This window comes from Thalia democratica, chromosome 7 (genome assembly GCF_965202585.1).
Source record: "Thalia democratica chromosome 7, ktThaDemo2.hap1.1, whole genome shotgun sequence".
Taxonomy (NCBI): Eukaryota; Metazoa; Chordata; class Thaliacea; order Salpida; family Salpidae; genus Thalia; species Thalia democratica.
In genome coordinates this window covers 45,022,535-45,049,610 of record NC_139171.1, presented here as the reverse complement: position 1 = coordinate 45,049,610, position 27,076 = coordinate 45,022,535, and the positions used below count along the sequence as shown (strand labels likewise).

Here is a 27,076-nt window from a genome sequence, read left to right as displayed (position 1 = left end):
TTTTGACGCAACTAAGAGCCATGGGTTGCATTTATTTCAGTATTGATATTTATTTATAAAAAGGGATGTATTTCCCATCATTACTAGCGTTACGATGGCGACTGTTTTTCATCTCGACTTTTAAGTCAAAGTAGTTGATTTTGTGTTATTTTTTAGCAGTTTGTTGTATTTTTTCTGTACTTGAACTCATTGTAAATACATTTCCATAATTTAGACTCAATTTCATCATACAAGTAGTTTAAGCTTTCAAACAATCTTACCACTTTAATAAATATTAATTTAAGTACGCTAACTCCTCGTAAACCTATTTCAATAAACAGCAGCTTAGGTTCAATCAACGCTTATCATCTATTAGAATAATAGTAGAAGTTTAATTCACATTTGATAAAACGACTTTATTAATAAGCTAAGTCATTCTAAACTTTAGTTTAAGAAACTGTCTAACGATGTTGTTATATTAGCGCCTTATAGTCAGTAATCGCCAGGCCCGCGTATACAACTAAGTAACATTATCGTGTGATCAGTTCAACACTTAAGATTTTTTTTTTAATTTTGCATAATTTTGAGTAAACTATCATTTTAGTAAAAAAATGCATTTTTATAAAACCAATAAAAAAACAAGGCTGCTATAACTCCCACCCTTATTCGCTTTTATAAACATAAAAAATCTCCAAGAATCAAAACATTTTCGAAAAAAAATCCAAATAATTTAAGTCATAGGAAAAAATAGTCTCAATAGAGACTCAAATATAAAGACTTTTTTTTAAACCTGAGAATGATTTTCATCTGAATATTTCCTGAGAAACCGAACTTTAAGGTGATTAAAACCTAAGAAGCTAACATTTATCTGAATACTTCCTAAAAATTTGATTTTTGATGAGTTAATCATGAAACTCTCTGCATAATTGATAAGATGTTTCTCCCTCTCAGGCCGTACGGTCTGTATTTATCATTATTGATGTCATATGAGTCTTTTTGTGAAATGAAAACTTTCACATTTCTCATAGGACATATGTCTGGATTGCCACATCTACGGTTTGTATATCTAGCGCTAGCTGCAAACTTTGGGGTTTCCCTGTGTATTGAGGGTTGCCTTACAGAAGTAGAAAGACTCTGTATTACATCATACCTTTTTTTTCTTGACTTTACCTCATTCCTTTCCTGGTTAGCCTGGTGCTCCTGACCTATCTGTCTATTCAATTCAAGGTTTCGGAGCTGGAGTTTGTAGAGTTCTTCTTCTAGTAATTTAGCTGCTTTCTGCCTCTCCAACTCTTCATTTTAGAGTTTTAGTTCCCTTATTTGTTCTTCTGAAGATTTAGTCAACTCACTTAGGATGGAAACTCTAACCCTATCTTGGTTACAGCCTGAGCATCTGACAGTCCTGTTGTCTGAATGATTTACTGCCTGACTGGGAGTGGGGACACTGGCCGTATCTGGGTTTTTGCCTGAAACTATTAAAGTCCTGTTGCCTGAATAGTTTGCCATTGTGACATTTTAAACATTCCCTGAGTTAGAAGGTTGGGTGTCAAAATCAGAGTCGAGTCACCAGTTGTAACCCTTGAGGCCTGTCTTAAGGGATTACTTTTGTACATAGATTTAAAACTCCTCTTAGTCTTATATTTATGGTGGAGGTGCCGGACAAGATATAATTTTTTCTGCTCCATGGTTATAAAAATGTTTAAGAAAATAAATATTAAACATAAGAAAATAAGTATTTAGTATTTTAATTTTTATCTAAATATAGGTGAGAAATCATAACAACCAGTGTTACAGTTACAGATAGTTTAATTTGTGAAATTTAAGTTAATAACAGCAATAAGAAACAACAATTTATAAACAATATGTACAAAATTAGTGCAAATACAGCTTATAAAGAACAACGACTCAGTAAGATAATACATTAACCGCCAACACACAAAAATTGTCGAAAATTGAAATTACAAATTAATAAAAAATAGGCGAATTTGTCACCCCTGTGTGTTTACAACAAATTATTGAATTAACTAAACTTTCATTAGTATGTTTCGTCTGACTAATTTTATATATATTAAACATTCAAAAAACAATAATCTAAGTATATAAAACTGAAAGAAGCTGATTGCGGAAAACAAAGTCTTTCCAAACTAACTGGATCCGGATCCGGTCAAATATCAGCTAGGATCCGGCCGGATCCGGATTTAAGCAAAAGACGGCCAGATCCGACCGGATTCGGATCCGAATCTGAATAACACTAAAACCAGACCGCGAACTAATTAGATTAATAAAATTTCTGTGTCAAAGCAGATATAAACAAATTTTTTTGTCGGAAGAATTTTTTTTGTGTTTAGACACTATTTGTAACTTAATATGACTATAATATTTATTTTTATAAGTTTATAATCTTGAAGCTTTTCGAACCTTATCTTTTATTTCTTTTCAAAAGTTAAATTAAATAAAGAGCATTTTTGAAGAATTAAAAAAGTTTTACATTTATATTTAAAAAAAGAACCAAATGAAAACTTGAAAAGCTATAAACAAAAAAAAAACTTAAGCAGTTTATCATAAGTTATTTTAATTAGAAAAATATGCTACTTGTAAGCTAAACGTTGAAAACTTTTAAGTACGTAGTTGAACATTAATTAAAAAGTAAGTATGATAATACCGTTATTCTTCTACAAAATGTTTACAAAAAAAGTTTTTAACGTTATTTATTTCCTAAATATTTCTATTTGAATAGGTTACATTAATAACGAATGTTGTCTTAAGTTGTTTCTATTAAAGTAAAAATAAAATTTCATAATAAGATTCTTAAAACAAAAGTTTTATGTATTTTATATTTTAGAAACTATGATACTTAGTTTAGTTAATAACAAATGTTTATTAATAATTTTATATTTAGGTTTTTTGCTAAATACTTTAGGCATTGATTGTTAATGAATCATTGAATGTTAACACGTATTGAGTGTTAACCTTGAATGTTAACACGTAAATAAAATATTTTAATATAAAGTGCTACAACTTAGTTACTTGCCTTATTATTTTTTATTTATAAAGTTGAGCATTTTGTAGCTTAAAGGTTAAACGAAGTTAAACGTTTACTATTTTTTTGCATACCTTTCTAGTTTTATTTATATTTAAATGCAAAAAATAAAAACTTAATTCAAAAACATGATAAAGTTATGTGCAGCATATGTATTTTAGAATGTTAATTTTAAACATGCTACGGTTTTTATTCAAAAAAAAAAAAGGTTTCAAGTTAGCCGTAGGCATTTTACATTTGATAGTCTACTTTTACTCAACTTATATAAGCTAGATTTATTTTAAGTTTAGTATAAGAAAATTTAAATTTAAGTTTTTTTATAATGAATAAAAAAACTTCATATGTTCACTTTTATTTAATTGTTTGTTTGTCTTTTGTAGCTCATTTATCTTTACTTTATAAGATATTTGGTGCTAAAATTGTAGATAGAGCTTTTCAGGTGAGAATTAATCATTTTTTTCTGTTAAAAAAAAACTAGCATCTTACTAAAAGTATATTAGAACATTCTGTATACTTCAAAAAATCTAAAAAAACAATATTCAAAAGTTTGACTAAATATTAGATTTAAGTTTTGTGGTTTCTACAGAATGAATACAGGTTTAGTGGAGATTATGTTGTTGTACGTGGAATTCCTGTTTACAATGAGTTAAAAGACCACTCAGTATTTACTGTGAAACTTTTCAAGTAGTTTTTATTAGAATTTGTATTGAATAATTTTGTTTATATTTTTTCAAAATATTTGCATATTTTCTTTTTTTTTGATAAACATTAATGCTAACAAGAGTTACAACTACAAAATAGTAACCTTAAACTTGTAACACTGTAATGGTTCGAATTCGTTGGTTTGTTTTATTTTTTGACTTTTACTCTTAACTAATTATTATAAAACGATTTTTTTTTAATCTTTACTTAAAATTACAGGCTACTACAGGATATGATTGAATACAAACACTTGTATTATATCTTGACAAATGCACTAGTTCGTACAATGTGCTGTATCAGCTTTTACTATTTTTGCTTTTCACTCAAGCTATCTTCTACATTTTCTTTATATGCTTCAATGATTTTTAGTAGTCACCCAGTTCACTGTGAGCTAGTAAGTTTTTTGTTTTTTAATAACCCCTAACTTTAGTTGAAAAAAACAAGCTCTAGGATTAGAATATAACTAAAAAAATAAACTAAAGCTAATAAACTTTTCAACATGTAAAAATAAAAATAAGTTTTTATAAGCTGTAATTCGATCAAACTAAGATTTATTTTAAACTTAAAATAATGAACATATTATTTTCATTTATTAATTTTAAATTTATAATAAAATTGATACTTTGAAATAAGTGTTTTTTATATTGCTTTAAATAATTTATGCCTAGGTATTACGGGTACTTCGGAAACATTTTCATTTTTTTTCGAAAAACTATTTTACGTTTTTATAAATAATCATTTTGTTTAAAAAACGAGTAACTCTGTGACAAAAAAAAACAAATTATATAGATAATTGCATACTTGTTAAATAAGTTTTTTTGTTTACTCGTAGAATTGTTAGTTATTTATTTTTGCTGAAAACGAGTGTTAATTATTTATCAATATTTAAAGGCATAATAACAGTCAAAAATAAGTTTTCTACAACTGTCTAATTTTAAATAGTGGTTTTTTTTCTTATTTTTCTAGCTATAATAGCAATTTTCGTTATAAAGAACCTGATTAATTGATTTCAAAAAAAACTTTAATAGTTGCTAGTTTTTTTTTTCAGTTATTAAACTTGATATAATATAACAAGTTTAATAACTGAAAAAAAAAACTAGCAACTATTAAAGTTTTTTTTGAAACAGGGTCCCTTTCAGAGTGTGTCATTTTAGCTGTAAAAATTATGGAGCATAATTATTACATAGTATAATAAAAATAAGTTGATTTATTTTTCTATATAAGTAATGTAATCACGTTTTACCATTGTTGATAGAAATGTTTTTAAAATTTTGGTTGTAAGATAAAAAAAAAGGTTTCTTTGTTTTGCACTACACTGTTGATGTATAAAAGTAAGACGTGTATAATACAACAGTACTATATAAAAAGAGAAAAAAGATAACAGTATGAAGAAACTTAAATGGTTCTAGAATATATAATACTTCTGATTAAAAACCTTTTGAAATAATTAATAAGTACTTAATATGAGCAGGTGTGCGACATTACAGGGACTTCACTTCTGATAGGTTGCTTAACTTTTAAGACTTTACTGTGTGAAATGACTAAACCGAATTGCAAAACCGTCTACTTGATTCCTCTAATATTTGTACTTTTACAGCTGCATCAAACCAATTGTTAGTTTGTATAAAATTATAAGTACACATTTTATGTTAATAATTTTTATATTCGTTTAACTAATTTCCTGTGAACAAATTTTTAACGGTTACTCAAACTAAAATAGGTTAGATAATTTAGTTTATATTTTTCTAGTTCAATCTATAAAATTTCTTTTGTCTACTATATTTTAATTTATATATAAATATGCATTTCATTTAGTGTAGCGGTAAGTAAACCAGGCCTACTTTAATATAAGCTTGTTAGTTTTGAAACGTTAGACTTTTTGATATTTTTTGCGGAAAACTTTATAATGGGATGAACTGACCTTATTTGCTGACTATAAATTATTTTAAATTGCTGCTCTTAGAATAATTAAAAAATAAAAATAAAGTAAGCGTCTATAACTATTTTAAGAATTTTGTCATTATAATACAAACAAAAGTAAGTATTCATAAAAATAATATTAAACATAAAATAATTTTTATTTGTTAAGGTAATTTTTAAAAGTATTTTACAAGCAATTTTCTTGCTAAATAGGCTTATCAGTGTTATAAATCTGAAAAAAACACGTAAAACGCAGTGTTAGTAAACACTATATATAGTTTATTTGAACTACAAAAAAAAAAAAAACGCTCAAAATTTTTGGTCCTGGGACCTGGTGCACGAAGAACCTTTCGGTTATTAACACGGATAAAATTTAACGTCTTGTCCAGGACTAAATATTTGTAAAATTTTAAAATTGAACAAAACTATTCACAAGCTTGTAACAAGAAGTAAAAAAGTTATAATTAACTATTTTTAATAAACTTGAAGTTATTGCTAGTAAATATTAAATGTTGGTTAACAGTTAAAAATCAATTACAAGTTAGACACAAGTATTGAAGAAATAAAGAACAAAACAGCTAATGTTCGCTAAGTTTGTAAATAAAGTCGGTTAAAATTGAAGGAGTAGTACATGCACCAGTAAACCCTTTTAAAAAAAAAAATACTTAGTCTATTAAAACCTAAGTTTTTAAAATTTTTAAAGTTAATAAATAAGTAAATCAAACTGTTTCATTTTAACGTAATATTTAAAGTTAAAATAAAAGAAAAACTTACTGCAAAAAGTACATCCATGTTATGAAAAACTCTCACCAAAGTAGAACGCAATGCGCAAAAAGTTAGGTGCACCACATTCAAATTTCTGATAAGACAAATTCCACCATTTCAAACTCTAATAACTCGAGTGATTGTGTATTATTATTTATAAGAAAAAAATGATACTTCTATAGTTTTTATTAGTTGGACTTTTAAATTCACTTTTTTTTATCTTAAAACTTTTTTTCGAAATATGGCTACTTGAAAATTATGAGCTATAAGAATTTGAAATGTCGTGATTTAAATTGTCATAAAAACGAAATAATTTTTACTGTTAGTTTTAAAGCGGTATAACTGTTTTTTGTTTAAAAATTAAAACCTTTTGTCTTCAACTTTCAGCATTGATCTTTATTGTGACTGCCATCTGTATCTATTCAGTTTCAAAAATTTTCGACTTGAAAAGTCTTGATATTATCGTAAAGGTTAGTAATGAAAGATTTTTTGGTAAAATACTAATAATTGTACTTTCTTAATAATACATTTTTTCTGTTTGATACTACAGTTTTTTTTTCTACATTTATAAGATTAAAAAAAAAAGTTATATTTAGTTAAGAAAAATAAATACACAGTAGTTCGTATTTGTTCAAGAATATATAAGTTTAAATACAGTTCTTTGAATAACTATAAATGGCTTAAAGTTTAAAAAATAACAATTTTTTTTTTATGAAAATATATAATTCAACTTTACATTTTCCATGCCAATATGTTATAAAAAGCTCTATGGAGTCTTTAAAAATTATAACATATATCATAAAAAATAAAATAAAACTAAGTAAAATCTGATGTATATACTAAGTTTATCTATCTATAAATACATACTTTTATAATTAAAAAGAGAATGCAATAATTGAAAACAAAAATTTCTAAAGCTAAAATCGGCAACTTTCCAGAAGTAATTTTTTTATAAAGAAACTTTTGCCGACTAGTTCTGTTTGAAATTTTTTTTGCAAGTCTATGTATTTTTGAAAATTTGAATGTAAAAACAAAAAAAATCTAATCAACAACAATATTGTATTTAAATGATCTTTAAAATAGCACTTTCCATTTAAAAATAATTAAATTAAAAGTATATTTGTAAATGTTTATTACAAAAATGCTTAAATTTAGTTGTTTTTTACAAGTATTTTATAAACTAATAGATCTGTTTGGGGCGAAGATTTGGCGCGCATAGTATAAATATTAAACTAAAAATTATTAACTAAGAAGTTACTTTAAAAAAGCAACCTAGTGTTCTAGTATACATTTATTTAAGATATAAATGATTACCAATTTTATTAAACTATTTAAATCAAAGACTCAAAACTGATAGTTATACATTAAAAACATAAACAAAAAGATTGAAAAATATATTAACTCTAATATTTTTCCACTAAGACTATCAATACAATACCTAGTAAGAATAAACTGAAACAAAATTGTGTTATTAAAAACATTAAAAATAAATAGAATTATGTAACAATTGAGTGAAAAACTCGAATTTATATTCAACTACAAGCAAAAATAACATTAATGTTTACTGTAATTACAAAATTAATAAACATAAATTTAAAAATCATACTAAAACAAATCAAGAATGAAAATCTACAATAATGAAAATAAATTCATAAAATAATAAAGACGAATTAAATTTCTATCTAAATAGATTTTAACAGTAAACAATAATGTTGGTTTAGTTCTTAGTTAGTTATACAAAACTAACTAAAAATAAAACATTTTTAACAAATTATCTCTGAACGTTACAGAAAATAATATAATGTGTAGTAAAATTAAAAAAGGTTTTTGTTACGAATTAACAATGAAAAAATAATAGAAACACGTTATCATAACGTAACCTACATATAAAACCTTCTGTCTATATATATAGGTTACAATATTTACAAATATTTTAAGCTGTTAATGTTTTATAGCAGCTAAATGTCCTAAGTTGAATAAAGCATTTGCGTGCAAAAACGATTGCTTTAGCTTTTTTAAGGGAGTTTTCTTGTCAAGATTTTTCGTATTTAACATCCTATTTCTGTTTCTAAGCATATATGTATATGCTTAAATAATATTTTACGTACATATAAGTTTTATGATCAGATATTAAACTGGAAACACATGTAAAACAGTATAAATAATTTTTCTTAGCGTTATTTATATAGCATCTACCAGTGTAACATTAGCTTAAATAACACAACATAAAAATTTTATATGCATATTTTTAGAAGATTTTTAAAATTATTTTGCTATTGTACTTGATTAAAAACAAACAAGGTCTTTTATTCAACACAAGCATATTTCAAGAAATTTCTATCAGTGTGATACATTTGCAACAAAGTAAAGAAGACTTTAAACTTACATAGCTTTATAGTTACATCAGAAATAAATTAATCAAGCAAAAAATACAAAATAGAAAAGTAATGAAAATTCTAAAAAAACATAACTAAATACAACATGAGATCACTAGTTAACTAAACAAGGATAATGAATAATCAAATTCTTTCTGCTTACATAACTTTGTTTTAAATGAATGAATATGCCTTTAGTTTTGACCAGGTTGAAAATAATGTTACAAGTTCTTAATATTTTAAATTTTGTTTCATCATAACTTCTTCCACAAACTAGATTTTGAACTAAATGTTCTATTGAAGACCTATTTATTGCATTTGAAGTTGCTATACTAATTTTCTTTGACTGATTTTAAATACGTACTCTAACACACTTTGGAATGTGCTCTTTAATTCCGGCTTCAAGATGCCTAGAGTTTTGAACAATATAACTGTTTGTGCAACAGCATTCAAACGTTTAAACCACGCAATTTTTATGTTTGTTAGACATATGGTCTTTACCTTTAGGACTAAAAACAGATCTTACTGTAAAAATATATTTTAATATCTATTTAATAGCCGAAAAAAATCCTACTTAAACTCTTTTTTATATCTTAAATCAAAGTTGTTAAAGTTATTTAAACAAGTCATCAATTACACAAAAATCTAAAGTACTTTAAACTTAAGTTAAAGTAACTGATAACTTTACTAAATTAAATTGTAATAATTTTTATGGAATTCTTTTTTATTTACATGAATTTAACAGGTTCCTATTGCTTTCAGCTTTGTGTCCTGGTTTGCTTATAGTTATACAAGCTATTCTACTGTAAACTTTTGTTTTAATCCTTTGTTTAAAACCTTAAAGCAAACATTATCAGTTATTAAGACAATGCTAGTCCACAAAAACTTTCCTTATCTACAATTGACTTTTGAAGAACTAAATGAAAGTGTATCTTTGATCAATATTATGGTGGTCGCATTAGTATTGCTTCTTAGTGCTTCAGGAAAAAACTCAGTAAGTTTTTTGTATAAATATTCAAAGAAAAGTACCTTATCTTTAAATTATTTTTATAGAAAGTAATAACATATGGATTGATTCTTTTATTTGCTCCTTTGATTTTATCCATTAAAATAACATCTTCAGCATCAGTAGTAGGACTGTATGTGTCTTGTCTTGGCTTTAGTATAGTTCTCGCTCGTCTACTGACAACGTTTGAAAGTTATTTTTTTATTACTTTTTTCTTTGTATATCAACTTATTTCTTAGATTACAAAATTCCCCATTCAATATTGTACAAGATTTTTTATGAAAAGTTAAGTTATTTTTTTTATAAATTTTTGATAGGAATTGACATGGATTGATTTAAAATACTTAAAAGTTTTTGTTTACAAAAAATAGTTTTTTAAGGAATTATCAAGTTGTTATTAATATTATAATTTAATCATTAACAGTATAGTTATTATTATTACTTTTATTCTTAAAACTTAATTTAAAATAATATTTTGCAGCTCATATATCATTAATAATTAGCTTTTAATTTAATTTACAGAGATAACAAGTGTTTTTTCAAAATTCATTTTGATAATTTTGATACTACAACAGCTACGTTTATCAAATATAAGGTCTTTAGAATGGGTATCAAGAGAATCTGCAATTAAGTAAGAAAACATAATTTCAATAAAAAACTTTTAACATTTAAATTAAAGTAGCTTTTAAAACTTAAGTACAATACTTCAAAGGATAAAATTTGATAGATATAAATTTTACATCTTAAAACTTCCTAAATTTATCAAGTATTTACACTTTGAATGTAGTCTTAAAATGTTGTTTTAGTGCAAATAAAAGTATAAGATAAAAATAATAAAACAATTCTTTCTTTATTTCTTTCAGTTGAAATAAAAATTTAAAGTTGACTAACATAAAATTTTTAGTTTAAAATTTAAGTGTCTTATACAAGTAAACTTTTAAGTTTAATGAAATTTACTATTTAGCTTTTAACTTTACTCATTGAGCTCTTAGTAAATTTTAAAAGGATAATCTAGCATATTGCAAATTAAAACTTCTATGTTAGAACTTAGAATATAACTTTAGCCTAACAGTTTGTTTAATTTTAAAATTAAATAAGCAAGTTCAATTATTTTTAAACTTAGTGCTGTAACATACTACAAAAATATCGTTTTAAGAGAAGCATACAAGCAATAAAGGAAAATTTTAAAGTATAATGTTATTTAGCAGCTCGGGTTTTACTTTACTCTTTGAGCTCTTAGTAAGTTTTAAAAGGATAGTTTGGAATACTGTGAATTAATACTTGTATATAGAACTTAGAAAATAACTTTAGCCTAACATTTTTAAAGTTTTTAAATAAAATAAGCGAGTTAATTTAATTATAAGTTTAGTGCTGTAACATACTATAAAAACAGCGTTTTATAAGAAGCATGTAATTCACAAAACAAATTCCTAACAAAAAGTTACTATTATTATATTTAAATTAACTCAAAAATACAACAGACTTGCGCTTACCATCAAAAACTGTTTAGCAAAAAATAAATTATAAGGAAAGCATAAAGGTCTTAACATTTTTGTTTAATTTTAAAAAATAGAAAATTTTATGTGTATGAAATGTACATAAAACTAAGTAATGATTGTTTTGAACATTATGAATAATGGTTGTGCTCAATGAAGTTATCATATTTTCTGGTTTTAAATCAACTTTACTCAAATTTACTAAATTAAGATTTAATAAAATTAACTTTACGACTTAAACTTTTTAGCTGTACGATCAATCGTGATTTTTCAAATGATAGCCACCTCCAATATGAAAAAGGAAAATTATTTCTAAACAATTTAAAAGAAGAACATAAATCAATTACCTATTTTAAAAGTTCAGTGCAAAAGTCAGAAAGTGAAGTAAAAGGAAAGTTTCTTTTATCTTTGGCATCAACATATGAAAACTTTTTAAAGACCGACCAAGAAATTGTAATAAAACATTACGTGTTTGAAATGAATTTTGAACAACTCATTATTAGTTTTTTTTTTAGATCAAAGTCAAAAACTATTACAAAAAGTCTATCGAATTAATTCCAAAAGAAAACTTGCCTCGTTATAAACTGGCAGAATACCAATCGTAAGTAATAGTTTCATGTAAAAAAATTCAATTACATATTTACTTTGTTTTCTTATAACTTGCTATGAATTTAAAACTACAGCGTACTAAATAACAAAGCATTAATATACCTTATGGTATTTTTACTGTTGTTAAGTGTTGCAGCTGTAAGCTGATATTAAAAAGGATTGATTTCAATGAGGTTTTACGTTTTTCTGGTATGCTAATGTAACGTATATTAGTACATACGAGTTAGATAAATGGGGATATATGTGGGTGTTGGATATAGAAGATTAAATTAATATACAAATTGTAAGACTTATTTAATTTACAAACTAAACAACACGGAAAAAATGATCACTACATAACTATTACAAAACTTATAACAATAAAAATGAGCACAAATATACAGTTTAACAAGCTAATAAGGACATACTTAAAACTTAAGAACAAACGGACTACATCTCTTAAAGAAACGTTCTGAATTATTTCAAAATGTTAAGCTCACCACATAACTGCCGAATGCCAGTGCTTTCAAAACGTTGTCTATTTTACTTTAAAAGCAAAGAAAGTTTATCTTTTTTTATGTACAAATTTTTTTTTCATCTTTACAATAACATATATCCGTTTACGAAAATTTAAATACGCAAATAAAAACGTAGACAAATCACATTATTTTCACTACCGTCTAAAATAAAAGGTTATTTTCTATAACATTTTTCCGCTATTGAAATTGTTTTTTTTTTTCAATTTTAAGAATAAACATCACTTATTAGCTATACTAAAATAAGCTTGACCAAAATTCGAATTGTATTAAAAATATTGTATTTTAGCAGACATATTAGGAGCTAAACAAAACGTGTACATAAACTATGAAAAACTGATACAATATACTTATGAGTATATTAAAATTATTTATTTCTATTTTATCTGGCCTGCGACTTATTTAAAAAAATTTTTTCAAAATTCAAGTTTTTTGTACGAAAATTTACAAATGTGCTCTTTATTCAATTATAAATAAGCATTTGATTACCCAACAAATATTTATTTTAATTCAGCGATATCTGATTAAAAGGGATATATTTTATTTTCTGTTAAGTGGGCGAAAGGAAAATGAGTTTGGAAGCCCTGATTTATAGGTTTTCAAAGTTATGGCGGCTTGCAAAGTACGTTTTCTTGTAAATCCGTATCCGACCCTTTACTTTTTAAAGCCTGTTAACAACTGCTTTAAAAAAACATTTATTTTGTTTACAAGCCTAAGCTAAATAGTAACTACTTAAAGGTTTCTAGGTGAAAAGACCTTTTTAAAGCTAACTATATGTATCTATATTGTAGACCAAACTAACTCATAATACTACTTTATATTATTTTAACACTTCTTAAGTCTACTTTATACTATTAGGAATGGGTAAGTGTCAAATATGCATGAGGAATTTTTTTGCACGAAGATTGTTTTGCAGGGGTTGAAACTTTTTTTTATTTAATTTTTATCAGTACTTATAATACTTTTTATTTCCTTACTATATCACTGTTACCCCTAGCCCTTACTCTTACTTAGTATTTTTTTTTTCTTATTATTATCGTTTTTTTTCTTGATATTACTATTACCCCTAACCCTTGGTCGGTTTACTTTATATATATATATATATATTTTGTTTCTATCGTTTAATACTACCAATGTTACCCCTAGACCTTACCATTGAGCGGTAACTTTTTATTATTATTTTAATAATTCTTGGATGGATTTTCGTCGTAAATAAATATAATTTGCAACTAAAGAGTAACATAGCTTTATTCCTTGTTAATTCGAAGCTTTTCGTCTTACTTCCATAAAACTTTATCAAGAGTGAAAAACGAGTTAGTAATTAATTTTGCAATAAGTTTTTAACTTAAAATATTATGACGTAAACAATATTTTAGATTTAAAATGTTAATAACTGTAGATAGTAAAAGTGCTTACTAAATCTTTTAGCAAATTGGTTTATAACAATCAAAGAAAACACCCAATTAAAAGACAGTATTAAAACATAACCTATTTTCTACACATGATACGTAGATGACATACTTGTCCTTATGGAAAACAACCATTATTTAGATACCTTTTACAATAAAATGAATACAATACGCCCTAATCTGCAGTTCACCCTAGAAAGACCCAACGAAAATAAACTATTTTTTCGTGACACAAGAATAAAAGAGATTTAAAATCAACTACAAACCATTGTATATAGAAATCCAACAGACAATAATTTATTTATGCAATACACAGTTACTTGTCCAAAAGCTTGGAAACTAAGGTTAATATTTTTTTATTTAAACAGAGCACTAAACATTAGTTCTAATTTTTTGACATTTAAAGAAAAACTCTTTAGAATCAAAAATTTACTTTTAAAGAATCAATATCCTAAACAGTTGATAGAAATTAAAATCGATAAGTTTTTAGAAGAATACAAAGTTGACAACATTACGTAAAAATAAATCAAATAACCAAAGCATAAACAAGTCAAATCAAGAAAACTAAAACTCTTTTTTTCATAACAGTTTAAGTAGGTAATCCCTCATTGAAGTTCCAAAAGCGTATAAAATCGGTTTTTCAAAAGTACAACATAGAAATCAAACCCGTACACACCAGCAGAAAATATCCAACTATTTAAACAACAAAAGCAAATGCTCGGAAGTTTTCGATGCGAATGTCATTTATAAATATACTTGCTCTGAAGATCAGAACATCTTCTACGTTGGAGAGACATCCAGACAAATTTTCCGACGAATCGAAGATCACAAAGGATCCGACAAAAACAGCGCAATATTTCAACATATCTACAACTGCCAGTCCTGCCGTTACACAAATATCTATGACAATTTTAAAGTTTTAAAGTGATGTAAAATAAGTAACCTTTATGGTTTAGATTCAATGGTCATTGAGGAAGAAAACCCTGTTTAAAATACGCAAATAACTTTGAATGGAAAACGAATAGTTTTAAGTATATATTGATTTAAATGTTTTAAGTGATTCTGTTATAACTTTGTTTAAAATTTTGCCCATTTACTATCTACAGTTATTAACTTTTCGATTCTAAAATGTCTATAGTTTACGTCATAATATTACAAGTTACAAACTTATTGTAAAATTAACTACTAACTCATCTTTCATTCTTGATAAAGTTTTATGGAAGTAAGACGAAAAGCTTCGAATTAACAATGAATAAAACTATCTTACTTTTTAGTTGCAAATGGTATTTATTTATTTTAATTTTTTTGATATATATATATATTTTTTACTCTCGTACAAAGTTATCGTTGTCCCTCATGCAAAAATGACCCTTCTTGCAAAAGCGTCTTTGTGCCTTCAGTGTCCCTTTTTGCAAAAATGAACCTTTGTGCATTTATAACCCGTCTACGTTGAAATAGTAATATAAAGAACATTTACTTTAGAATATAAAAATAAAGTTGGTTATAACTAGTGATGTACCGGACTCGCTATCCGGGTCCGGGTCCGGCCGGATATTGCCATTTTTGTCTGATATCCGCATCCGGCTGGATTCTAATTTGAAAAAAAAGTCCGGATCCGGTTCCGGCCGGATTCTAATTTAAAAAAAAAGTCCGGGTCCGGTTCCGGCCGGATTCTAATTTGAAAAAAAAAGTCCGGATCCGGCCGATTGGGATCTAGTTAGTAAAAAAGAGCATACTGAAAAGTACTTTTTCATAAACAAACCCTGTGTAAATTAATAAGAGTCATTTTCGTCAGTTAAAATTAAACACCTACCGTGATTGGCTCATTTTGTACACGTGACTAATTTACATTTGTTTACATTTAAACTATGAATTAAACATTTCATGAAATGCAACTCTTTACATATGTTGTAAAATTTAAAACTTAGGAATGAATACTTGCATTATTTATTGTTTAAAGTTGAGCTCAGAGAATATTTAGAGTTTATACGGTTGAATGTACGAGCCAAGGAGAATCATATGACGAAATTTTTCAAACTAAATACTGATGTAATAAAACATCAGAACATGACAGGCAGTTTATATGTAAGCAGTTAGTTAGTTTTGTGTATAGCTTGAAGCAACAAAATATCTTGAACGTTTTTGTGAATGCTTATTGTAAGTAGTGTTTTGTTTTAAAAGTGAATATTTCAACAGGTGTGTAATTGTTTAAATATTTAAGCCAGGTTTATAGTTTAATAGTTTATTAAAAATTTTACAGTTTCTTGTTTACTAAAAGTTTTATTTAATTTTTAGTCTTTTGTTTTAAGTCTTTTGATATAGATTTAAATAGCTTCCAGTTTTTAAAGTATTACCAAAGTAATTAATAATTTTGTATATGCTAGTATTTCTTGTTGTGTTTTATATAAAAGATTCATCACTCAAAACTGTCGTGTCTGATTATAGAAAGTAGTCTCAGTTAGAATTTAGTATTTGTTAGATATTAATTAAATAAGGTAGGATTTTATTATGATGGGTAGTACTAATAAGTTAAGTGTACCACAATCAGTCCACAACTCAGTCCACAACAAATTGTCAACCTTTGCTAGCTGTTCTACTGATTATTAGATTAAAGTAATTTTTTTAAGTTTTTAAAAACCTCATTCTGACTCAGGCTTGTTTATACTCACTCTAGCTAGCTTTATTGACTTAAACAGTGGCAACCCTGCTAGTTTGAAAATTTTTAGGAATTTTAGAAAACCTTGGACTGCCTCAGGATAGTTTAGTTTTTTATAAAAACTCAGGCTAGTTTTCTTTTAGATTTTGAATGAGTTTGAGCTGATCCAGTTTTCAATATTTTGTAATTTTCTAGTGTATTTTGTTCAAGAACTTGAATTCAGATTTTTACTTGTAAATAACACCTAAATTTGTAAACCTTGTGGCTAGCTGTTCTACTTATTATTAGATTAAAATTTTTTTTTTCAGTTTTTAAAAACCTCATTCTGACTCAGGCTAGTTTATTCTAGTGATGTACCGGACTCACTATCCGGGTCCGGGTCCGGTCGGATATTGCCATTTTTGTCTTATATCCGGTTCCGGCCGGACTCTAATTTGAAAAAAAAAGTCCGGATCCGGTTCCGGCCGGATTCTAATTTGAAAAAACAAGTCCGGATCCGGTTCCGGCCGCATTCTAATTTGAAAAAAAGTCCGGATCCGGGTCCGGTACATCACTAGTTATAACCCCAAATAGAGCATTATAACTACACTTTGATTTGGTTTAATAGTTATGTTATCAGTTTTTTTATGTTTTAAACTTTAATATATAGTTTTAATTTTTTTTTATTATTTTAAAAAGTATACATATTACAAATGTCCCAGGCAAAAATTAAAAACACTACAGCTAGTTTTTTGGTTTACTACAAACGTCGTAAAAGTTTTAAACTTGTACCATGGTATTTTAGAAAACTAGTTTTCTCCGGTCATGCAGATGAAAAGGATGTTCTTAATACTGTTTCTAGTTTTCAAATCAAAGCTACAGAGGCTTCAACAGTTTTAAGCTTCGTAAAAGCAATCAAACTTTCTTTAAGCTCAGAATTACAACTAAAAATATTCAAAATAGTCAAAAACTTGTTGTGCAATGGAAATATTTCTTCATGCGATAAGAACTTTATCTACTTTTTGGACATGATGCCAAAAAATATTGAAGGTTTGAAAAAAGAGTATAAAAGAGATACTAAATTTAAAACTATACTTAAATTTTAAAGATACTATTTCTTAATAAAATACTTCTAAAGTTTCACTTCTTTTAAAAGCTTAAAGTATGAACCAAACTTAAAGAAGGTCAACTTTAATATTAAAGTTTATTTTAATTTCAAAAGCATTAAAAACAGGTATAGTTCTAAAAAAAATCACCACAATATTATAGTTAACAACTATAATAACACTTTTAATTTAAAGTTTTCAACGAAATTCTAAATGATTTAAATATAGTAACATGTTTGCGAAACATCGATTTCTAATACAGGTTATTGTTCATTAAAAACCAAAAAGATAAAAACATTTGATTTGCGTGCGTTTTTTTTTGTAAAAATATTAGACTTGAAATTTTGCGATTTAGTTTTTAAACAACATAAACAACTTTTATATATTAAAAAGAAATTTTAAATTATTACCAGTGTCTAATACTGTGAAGAATATAAGACCTCATTAAAAAAAAACTAACTTAAACTCTTTATAACAATTTTATTAAGTTTGAATTAATTTTTTATACTATCTTTTTCTTACTTTAAAATATCTAACTGCTTTACTTACTCAATTTACAGGAATCTCTGATATTCAGCAGAATTATTATAAAATGAACAACTATATAAACTGTGATGAAGTTTACAATAATAAATCGGAAACTAATTTTGTTTCAGTAAAAAGGTATTCTTTAATTAGTCTACTTTAAAGTGTAATGAAAAACAAATGCTAATGTTTTAGGTGTGTATTACAACACCGAGCTTTGAATAAGGCTATTCACTTTGCAAGTAAACTATCATTAAATAGTTCAAAAGAAGCTCTGGAAATTCTTGAGCTTGTTTCTAAAGACATAAAAGATGATTTTCTACAAGCAGGTTATGAAAAGGTATTTGAGAAAGTAAAATAAAAATTAAATAAAAAATACATAAAATATGCTTTCTAGTTGTTTTTCTAATCAAAGTTACTAAAAACTGTTTAGAAAATTGATATTTAGAAAAAAATGTTAAATGTACTATACCAGAAAAACATTAGTCTAGAAAGTGATACTCAAAGTTTAAATTTTCATGCATACATAAATTAAATCTTTTGTAATTACTACATCTAAAAGACAATTTAATTTTACCGTAGTGTTTTTGTAAATCTATAGCAAAAAAAAGCTGTTTAAATGAAAGTTGTGATAAAATAATCATTAAATTAACACTATTACTTACATTTCAAATAATATATAGTATAATTTTTGATACTTGTAGAGAACAAATAGTTTAGGTTGTTTTACAAAAATTATTCTAAACAAAAGATAAGTCATACACCATAGTTTTTCGACTTTTATCATATACGATATAAACAGTCAGTACAAAATAGATTTTTATTAAATAAAAAAAGAATTCACAAAGATATATAAAACCTCAAGTAAATTTTTTTTAGCTGAAAATTTTTCAAAGTCAAAAAAATATGTGGCGGGAAATTGAAAAATTAAGCCGTGAAAAATTGATTCCATTAGACTGGGGTTGTTATTATAAAGATACTATATGGAAACTACTTGTAAAATATTATGATAGAAATGGACAAACAATAAAGGTAAATTCGTTTAAACATTATTGTTTTCAAAAAGATTATAAGCTAAAAAATAAAGCTATATTTTGTTAGTAGCCTTGAAAACTTGTTTAAACTTTTATTACTCTCAAATTGAAAAAATTATCAGCCGAAAGTTGATAACGACAATTATTGTATATTTAAAGATAAAAAAAAAGCGCTCAAAAAGTTTGGTCTAAGGACCAGGTGTGCAAAGGAACCTTTTGGTTATCGAGTCGTAAACCGCATTATTTTACAATTTCTTACAAGCTAGTAGAAATTATAATACAAACTTTTAAACTTTAGGAAATAAAACAAATAATAAAACGAAAGAAAGTAAAATTAAACGAAAACTAATTAAGTAATGTGTTAACTTAAAAATGTTTTATTTAAAATGTACTCCAAAAATTGTCTAATAACATAAAAACGAAAATACAGTCTAAGCTTAAACTAAAAAAATAGAAGTAGAGAAAATTTTAAGAGCTGAAAAATAACTTTAATTTAACCTATGAAACGAAATAATGATAGCAAACATAAAAGTACTTAAAAGATAGGTTACAACTTCTTTAAAGAAGTTAAAAGCGTAACAAGCTGAAATATACTTACGTTAAATTTTAATTGTATTATATGCTAAAAGTTTAACTATACAATTTCGTTTAGTAATTTGAATACAACAGTAAAATAAATTTATACTTTTATAAATAACAAAACTGTTATATAACTTTTAAAGAAGTGAATTTAACCATTAACTTAACTTAACTTTTATAACAAGAAATATAAAAACAAGTATGGTAACATTTACACACTATGCATTTAATTAGAAAAAAAAAGAATACTGATGATAATAGCAACAAATTTTCTTTCTACTTAAAATTTTTTTTTGTGTTTTGAATATTTCTAGGCCTAAAAATGTAACTATTAAAATTTAAACAATACTTGCAAGCAGAAAAAAAAAGGTTTCCTCAAGAAAGAAGATTAAGTTTTTTTGAAACAGTAATCTGACCTTAACATTTAAATATGTACTTAACTCTCTTTTAAAATAAATACATCTATAACTAAATTTTACATAGACATGCTAGAAAAAAAGAAGTTTGTAATAATTATGAAGTTAATTCAAAACAGTAATCTAAAGAATAATAAGATTGAAATTTTGTAATTTATACTTAGCCACTGTTATTGTAACCAAACTAATCCCTTTTTAAACTAAAATATTTTAGTATAAAGTGACAATTATTATTAACTCGTTAAACAAAAGTAAATAAACGAGTTGCAATCATCACTTATGACTTTGATTATCACTATTTAATAAATAGTTTTTAAGTTCATCAACAAACTTTCTAAAATAATTTTCAATTTTTAAACACAATAGTAGGCCATAATTTATTACCTTGACAGGCTAGCGATTTGTGACCATTCTTGTTGTTAAATCTAGGTAGGAATAAAGTAGTTTGTGAAGAACTCGTATAATAGCTATGAATATACGTACAATTTTTAAGTAATAATTAAAGTTATCTGGTAAAAAATTGTTGTAAATTTTAAACACAAAAAGATCTAATTCGTTCAGATACAGAAATCAATGTTTAATATTTATTATTAGTTTTAAATTTCCTTAAACTATCGTAATATTTCTTATGATGTATGCATCTAAGTGCTCTGTTTATGAGAACATAATAAAATTTATAATTTTTTTATTTGTTCTTCCCAACACAACGAGCCATATCTAACATTACTCATAAACAGAGTATTCAAGATTAAACAGCTGCTTTTTCATTTAGGAAATGTGTTGTACTATATAATCTACTTAATATGTTTTATACATTTAATTTCATAGTTTCTATATGATCTGGTCATTTAAACTTCTGTCTATAATTATTCCCGAATATTTATAACTATTTTTTATTTTTTTAGCTGTTTTACCTGTTTTTACATTAAGATCTATATGTTTTCGAAAAATATTTCTGATTGATGTAGAAGCATACTTCTCGTTTTATTACGGTTTAGTTTGAGTTTGTTTACCATAAGCCAATCTGATACCTTTCTTAGTTCTGTATTAAAAATTTTATTCTCATTTAATTATGTGTTTTTTGTGAATGTTTTAACAATTATTTTACCACATGCAAAATCGAAAACGCTAAGGCTAAAACTGTTTTGTAAGTCATTTGTAAGTCATCAATAGATAAACTTTGTTATAGTATGTTAGGAAATATGTTAATATCAAAAAATTTTCTACATACTTAGTTTTCTTCGTTTATATTGAAGTAAAGGTTTTCGAAAAACATGTTTATAAATGAATAGTAGTACAGTTTTCAACTGATTAAAATATATAACACACCTTTAATAACCTGTGTTTGTTTATATACTAATAAGAAAATAACCTAAAACCATTTATTATTCGATTATCAAAATTACCTTATCTATTTTAACAAAATAAGATGATTAAATAATTTATCATAAAATCTGTCGAAATACAATTAAATATACAAAACCGATTAAATATGTTTTTTTACATTTTTTTATAAAGATATTAGTAATTTTGTATACTTGTTGTTTTTACTCTAATTCATGTACTTAGTTCATAAAATAAGTTTTGTTTAACATTCTTTCAAGAGTAATTTAAAGTTTAATTTTAATGATGCTACTTTCAATACCACAATATCTAACATATTTACAAGAGTAGAACGTTAAAACATTTCATACACATTTTTATTACTACTTAACTGACATATAAGCATATTTAGGCAATTGACACAAACAAATTGTGCTTAAAAAAGTTGAACCGAAGATTAAAGTCAAATTTAATACCACAAAACGAAAAATTAAGTTTGAAGTCACAAATTTCTTATTTACGACTCGAAATTGCTAGTAGACTAAGAGGTTTGAGCCAGTTTTTGCATCATAAAAACGAAAAACGACAGTCACAAATTACATGGAAGGAAAATCTTATCGTAAGTTAGAGTTCAAACTTTACTTACAGAGACTTTAAAATATTTATACATGTGTGATTAAAGGTATTTAATTACATAAGTTAGTTTATTTTCGTAAAGACCAACGCAGTGTATTCACAGTTTTTACACAGTGTTTTTTTTTATGTTTGCTAATGTTTTTGTTGAAAAATTTACTTTCGGTAATTGAAATACAAAAATTAAAATTATTACTACGGTAATCTAAAAGTACAAAATAGAAAACTTATTCTAATTAAAAATTAAAAGCATTAAAAATAGAGCTTTAAAAATGTATGATGGGTTCTTTTTTGCAGATAATTAAATAAATATCTTTCTTAGTTGAGTTTATTCACGAACTAATTACAAGAGTGATAAAATCTGTACAACAAAACATACTGAAAGCTAAATAAATATTTATACATCTCCCCCAGATTTTATCTATGAAGAAGATGAAACGATTCATTAGCTAGCAAAATAAATCATTTAAAATAAAAGTTATTACAGTTTTCAGTGTTAAAAATCAACGAAATTAAACCGAAAAAGGAAAAAAAAAACACTAAAATGATACAATTAACATAGTTTACAATTGAATAAAAGCATTAATATAAACTGCAGTTTAAACAGGTTTATAGGCACCACTTATGGTATCGTAAATCCTTCTCCGGGTTCTTAAACGATCGGAACGACGCAGTTCATTCTTTGGCGACACTCCATCGTCAAAAAAATTTCTTTTAGATAACCTAGATTTGTTATTAGAATCCAAGCGACACAATACACCATTTCTCTGCTTTGTAGAGGTTTGGCTTGCACCCAAGCAATTTGAGTCTTCAGGTGAAAGGAAGGTAGCTGGTTTAACGTTGCAAATCTTGCCATAGTTATCTCCAGCTTTGAAAGTTATTCTCTTCTGGGAGCGCAGAACATCAAAATTAAACTTGGAATCTCTTTTCTCATCATAACCAGAAAAGACAAACATCTGCAGTGGTATGTTTTTTTTCAGATAAGGGATACTGCTTAGAGATTTGCAACCGGGAGAATTAATTTTTTTTTTAAATTGCGATTTCGAACAGTTAAGCAACCTGGTCCATCAACCTTGACAACATATTGATGATAATCTTTTAGTTCCACTAATACTCTACTTTCCCCACTTGTTAGGAAATTGATCTGTTTGGTTTTGTATCATGACATGATCACCGCAATTCAGTGGTGGCAACGATTTTGTGTGCTAACTTAAATTTTCGAGTGACTTAACATAATAAGACCTAAGAGCTTCTTCGTTTTTACTCCATGCATTACGTCACAAATTTGAGATCTGCGAACACTCTTTCTGATGTAAGGTTATGAGTCCTTTAAATTTAGTCCAAAAGGATCTGTAGAGGGGATAGTTTGCATACTGGATCAGGCGTATTTCTTAGCGTAAGTAAAGTTTGTAGCATTCTGTTAAACGCTTTCCATTAACAATCGCTTAGTGGCCTTTACTGCTAATTCCGCCCTACTATTTGACATAGGATGATATGCAGATGACATACGATGAGCCCCATCGTGTGTCATCTAATCTCTGTATCCATTTCTGAAACCCCATCGTTTCAGAAAATCTTTGGTAACTTTTGCAGAAAACTCTGAACCTCCATCTGAAGATATTTCAACTGGAACACCTAAAATGACAAAGCTTTACATAGCCATTTTGAACCAGAATAATTTGTACCTTATTAGATTCTTTGTTGTTCTGTCCAACCTGAAAGTCTGTCAGCAGCTACAAAATAGTATCACCCTTTGAAATTAAAATAATCTCACACAATTAATTAAAAGGAACTTTTGGAATCAATGGTTCAATTGGAGGTAGGCGAGGATTGCTTGAAGCAATTAAGTTACAATTATTGCATTTTTCCGACAACCTTGAATGTCATTTGCTATTCCCGACTAATAAACAATCGCTTTTACTCGCTCGTTCATTGCAGTGACCCCTTTATGAGCAGAATGCAGCACTCTAAAAACAAATCTTATAATAATGAAAGAATAACTATTCTACTCACACCATCCTAAATATACTGCTAGGTGATAGAAGCCTATTATGATCAAGTTCTCTTTTACGATCACCACACATGATGACCCCATCCATTATAAATAAAGAATAGCGAATTATCTAAAACTCATGCTATTCTATAGCAGGTGGTCTTTGATCTGTGGAAAACTAGCTTGAATATAATGAATAAGCTTCATCATTTCTTTATCTTTCGAGCTTTCTTCTTTAGCCTGGCCAAAAGTCACATCTTGAAAATTTCACCTCTTTGATGACTTGCAATGATACACTCACTTTCTGGTAAACGTATCCCAGCTAGAACTTCAGAACCACTTATGTCAACTCCATCTTTTGTTTCATAAATGGTTTCCACCGGATGACGAGACATTTAATCTAATTCAATGTGTAGTTTTCCAGGTTTATAAAGAATTGCCACCAATCTCTGCTTCAACTAGAAAAGGTGGTGATTTGCAAGCTCATCAAGTTTTCTGTCTCCAAATAGTTTTACCATTGGTTTGTGATCAGTCAGAAACAACAAATTATCACATCCTTGTGTAAAATACCGTGATTGCTTAAGTGCCCAAACAATTGCAAGGTTTCTCCCTCTACCGCAGCATAACGTGATTCTGAAGGTCTAAGAATGCGAGAACCTGCCAAAACAAAATGTCATCAAGTTTGACAACATACTGGCACAACAGAGCTACAAGAGCGTTGCATTTGCAACAAAAAATAAGCTGTACCAGTTGTGGACCAGTCTTCCTGTATACAAGTGGGCTTTCCCAAATCGAAAATTTGTATTTACTTTATTATGGCTGCAACTATAGCTTCTTTTGACTTGTAGAATCAGCTAGCTCATCGTTCCAGTAGAACCTAGTTTTGGGACTTAGTAACGGTTTGAACACAGTCATCAAAGATGTCAACTGGTCATAATGTGATACTTAGTGCACTAAACCAAATCTCGATCGCACATCTGTTAGCGACTTAGGTATAGGAAATCCCTTAATTCACTTTTGAACTTTTTTTGTGGCTTAATTTCAGATATCGTAACGGTAAATCCAGAAAAGTCTATTTCTTTTTGTGCAAGCTGGAATTTTTCAGGATTGAGTAAAACTCCATTTTTTCTCTTTAACTCTGAATAGTCAATCATACGCCACTAATGATCAGCCAACTTTTCATCCCATAAAACAGTTTCATCAACGCATTTGTCTTTCTTGGTATGTCGATTATAATTTCATCATACCTGCGTGTATATGCACCTCCACTTGCCAAATAACTTGTGGTGCCACTTTCACATCTTCTTTTAAAACTTTTATTCATGTTAAAAGTCACTTTAGATAAATAAAGTTAAATTTTGTATAAACAACAATTAAACTTAGTACGCTTGAGTAAAAAAGTTGATTTTAAAACACGTTTGTTTGAAAAGTTGTATGGTGTTAAATTAATAAAACTCTCATATTAGCATCCTTCTTTAAATTTTGTAGTAAAGAAAATCATAGTTTATTTCTATTTCTAAAACTTAGATTTTAAAATTACCTAAACTTATAAAACGACCTGAGGACTTTTATTATTTAACTGATATAATAATGTTTCTAAAAAACATCATTAATCGTTTTAAACTGTTGTATTATTTTTCTAATTACTGAAAAATAAGAAGAAAGGTAAAATTTTTATAATGTTTAAGCAAAATTACAGCACAAAATTAGTACAGATTTGAAAATCTTAGAACTATTCGCTGTATAAGAAATCTAAAACTTTAAAATTTAAGAAAATAAGTTGTTCACCTTCGGTTATTAAATGTGAATATAATTTATCAATAACTTATGCAATTATAGATACGCAAATTTAATTCTTTTAGACAACAGTAAGTAATCTAAAAAAATGATTTTACCAGTCATAAGACAAAGTACATACTGACCTCAACAACGTTCAGGTTTTCCATAAATTTTATATTACAATTTTACAAAAACTTCCAAGTATTACTTATAAATCTAAATTGGGTTTTTGTTACACGTTCTTAGCCTGAAAACTTATCTTAAAGAAACTAAACTTATATTTTTTGTTTAGTAACCTTATTAGTTAATGTACACAAATTTTATAATTTCTAACTTATAGCAGAATGATATTCACCAGAAAAATAAACATGCATTAAAGTACTACACCCAATGACTTAAGTTTAAAACAGCTTGATAGTCAAACATAATTATATTATTTTTTTAGTTTTTAGTGTTCAACAAACAGTAATGTTAAAAAAAAATTGAAATTTTTATATAACATGCAGTATTAGGGAACAGGTTCTTAGGGGGCTACTTTTAAATTGTTTAAGTATATTTTTAAAAATTACGAGCAGTTTTTATGTTTATAATTTTTTATTTAGCACTTGAAAAAAGCTGTCGAGCTAGACCCAAACAATTTGAAAGCAATCAAAGAATATGAAAAACTAAAGACCTTGGATTTTGAAAAATACTTTAGCTAGACAATTCAACTAAAAATATTTATGTTGTATGTTTATATACACTTTTTCTATTCTTTTTAATCGCTAAGATTTGATGTGTTGTTTTTTGTTTTGTTTATTTTGCTGCATTATTTTAAAAACAGTAATTTTATCTTTATTTCACTCAAAAAAAAAAGGCCAACAATTAAAAAGTCAACAGATTTTAGTAGACAACCAAATATTTTTTAATTTAATAAGTCTTGTTTGATGTTTTGTATATTTTTTAAAAATAGCTTATTTAATTAATGGTTTTTCAAAGCTAATTACAAATAATTTAGAGTTTACAAGTTTAATTTTAGTAGTATAACAGACTAAATTAGTCTAACAGGGTTAGCCTATCTAGTGCAGAAAATTAAAATACCTGCTTATACCATGTAATTCATTTAAAATGATATATAATTTAAACAGTTTTGATGTTATATTGATATAATCTAGATAATAATAACAAACTATACAGTATCCTTCTTTATTACACTTACACATATTTCTGTGTGTTAACGGATTAACAAACTTAAACG

The 27,076-nt window shown here is 26.5% G+C and overlaps 1 protein-coding gene across 2 annotated transcripts; it reads left to right on the top strand.

Annotated features, from left to right (window-relative positions):
• LOC145840620 (uncharacterized) lies at nucleotides 1-26,963 on the top strand. 2 transcript variants are annotated; one of them, XM_082947934.1, is made up of 16 exons: nucleotides 1-130; nucleotides 3,606-3,703; nucleotides 3,941-4,115; nucleotides 5,193-5,334; nucleotides 6,794-6,876; nucleotides 9,527-9,775; nucleotides 9,835-9,979; nucleotides 10,310-10,418; nucleotides 11,532-11,736; nucleotides 11,799-11,884; nucleotides 17,257-17,501; nucleotides 18,118-18,220; nucleotides 18,278-18,422; nucleotides 18,962-19,114; nucleotides 21,847-22,053; nucleotides 26,442-26,963. In XM_082947934.1, exons 3-16 carry the CDS (start codon nucleotides 3,954-3,956, stop codon nucleotides 26,538-26,540), a joined length of 2,133 nt encoding a protein of 710 aa, XP_082804060.1. In that variant the 5' UTR covers nucleotides 1-130; nucleotides 3,606-3,703; nucleotides 3,941-3,953; the 3' UTR covers nucleotides 26,541-26,963. The 2 variants fall into 2 exon arrangements, with proteins under 2 accessions (XP_082804060.1, XP_082804059.1); XM_082947933.1 differs by lacking the exon at nucleotides 1-130 and adding an exon at nucleotides 3,321-3,458.
• The last annotated feature ends 113 nt before the right edge of the window (nucleotides 26,964-27,076 follow it).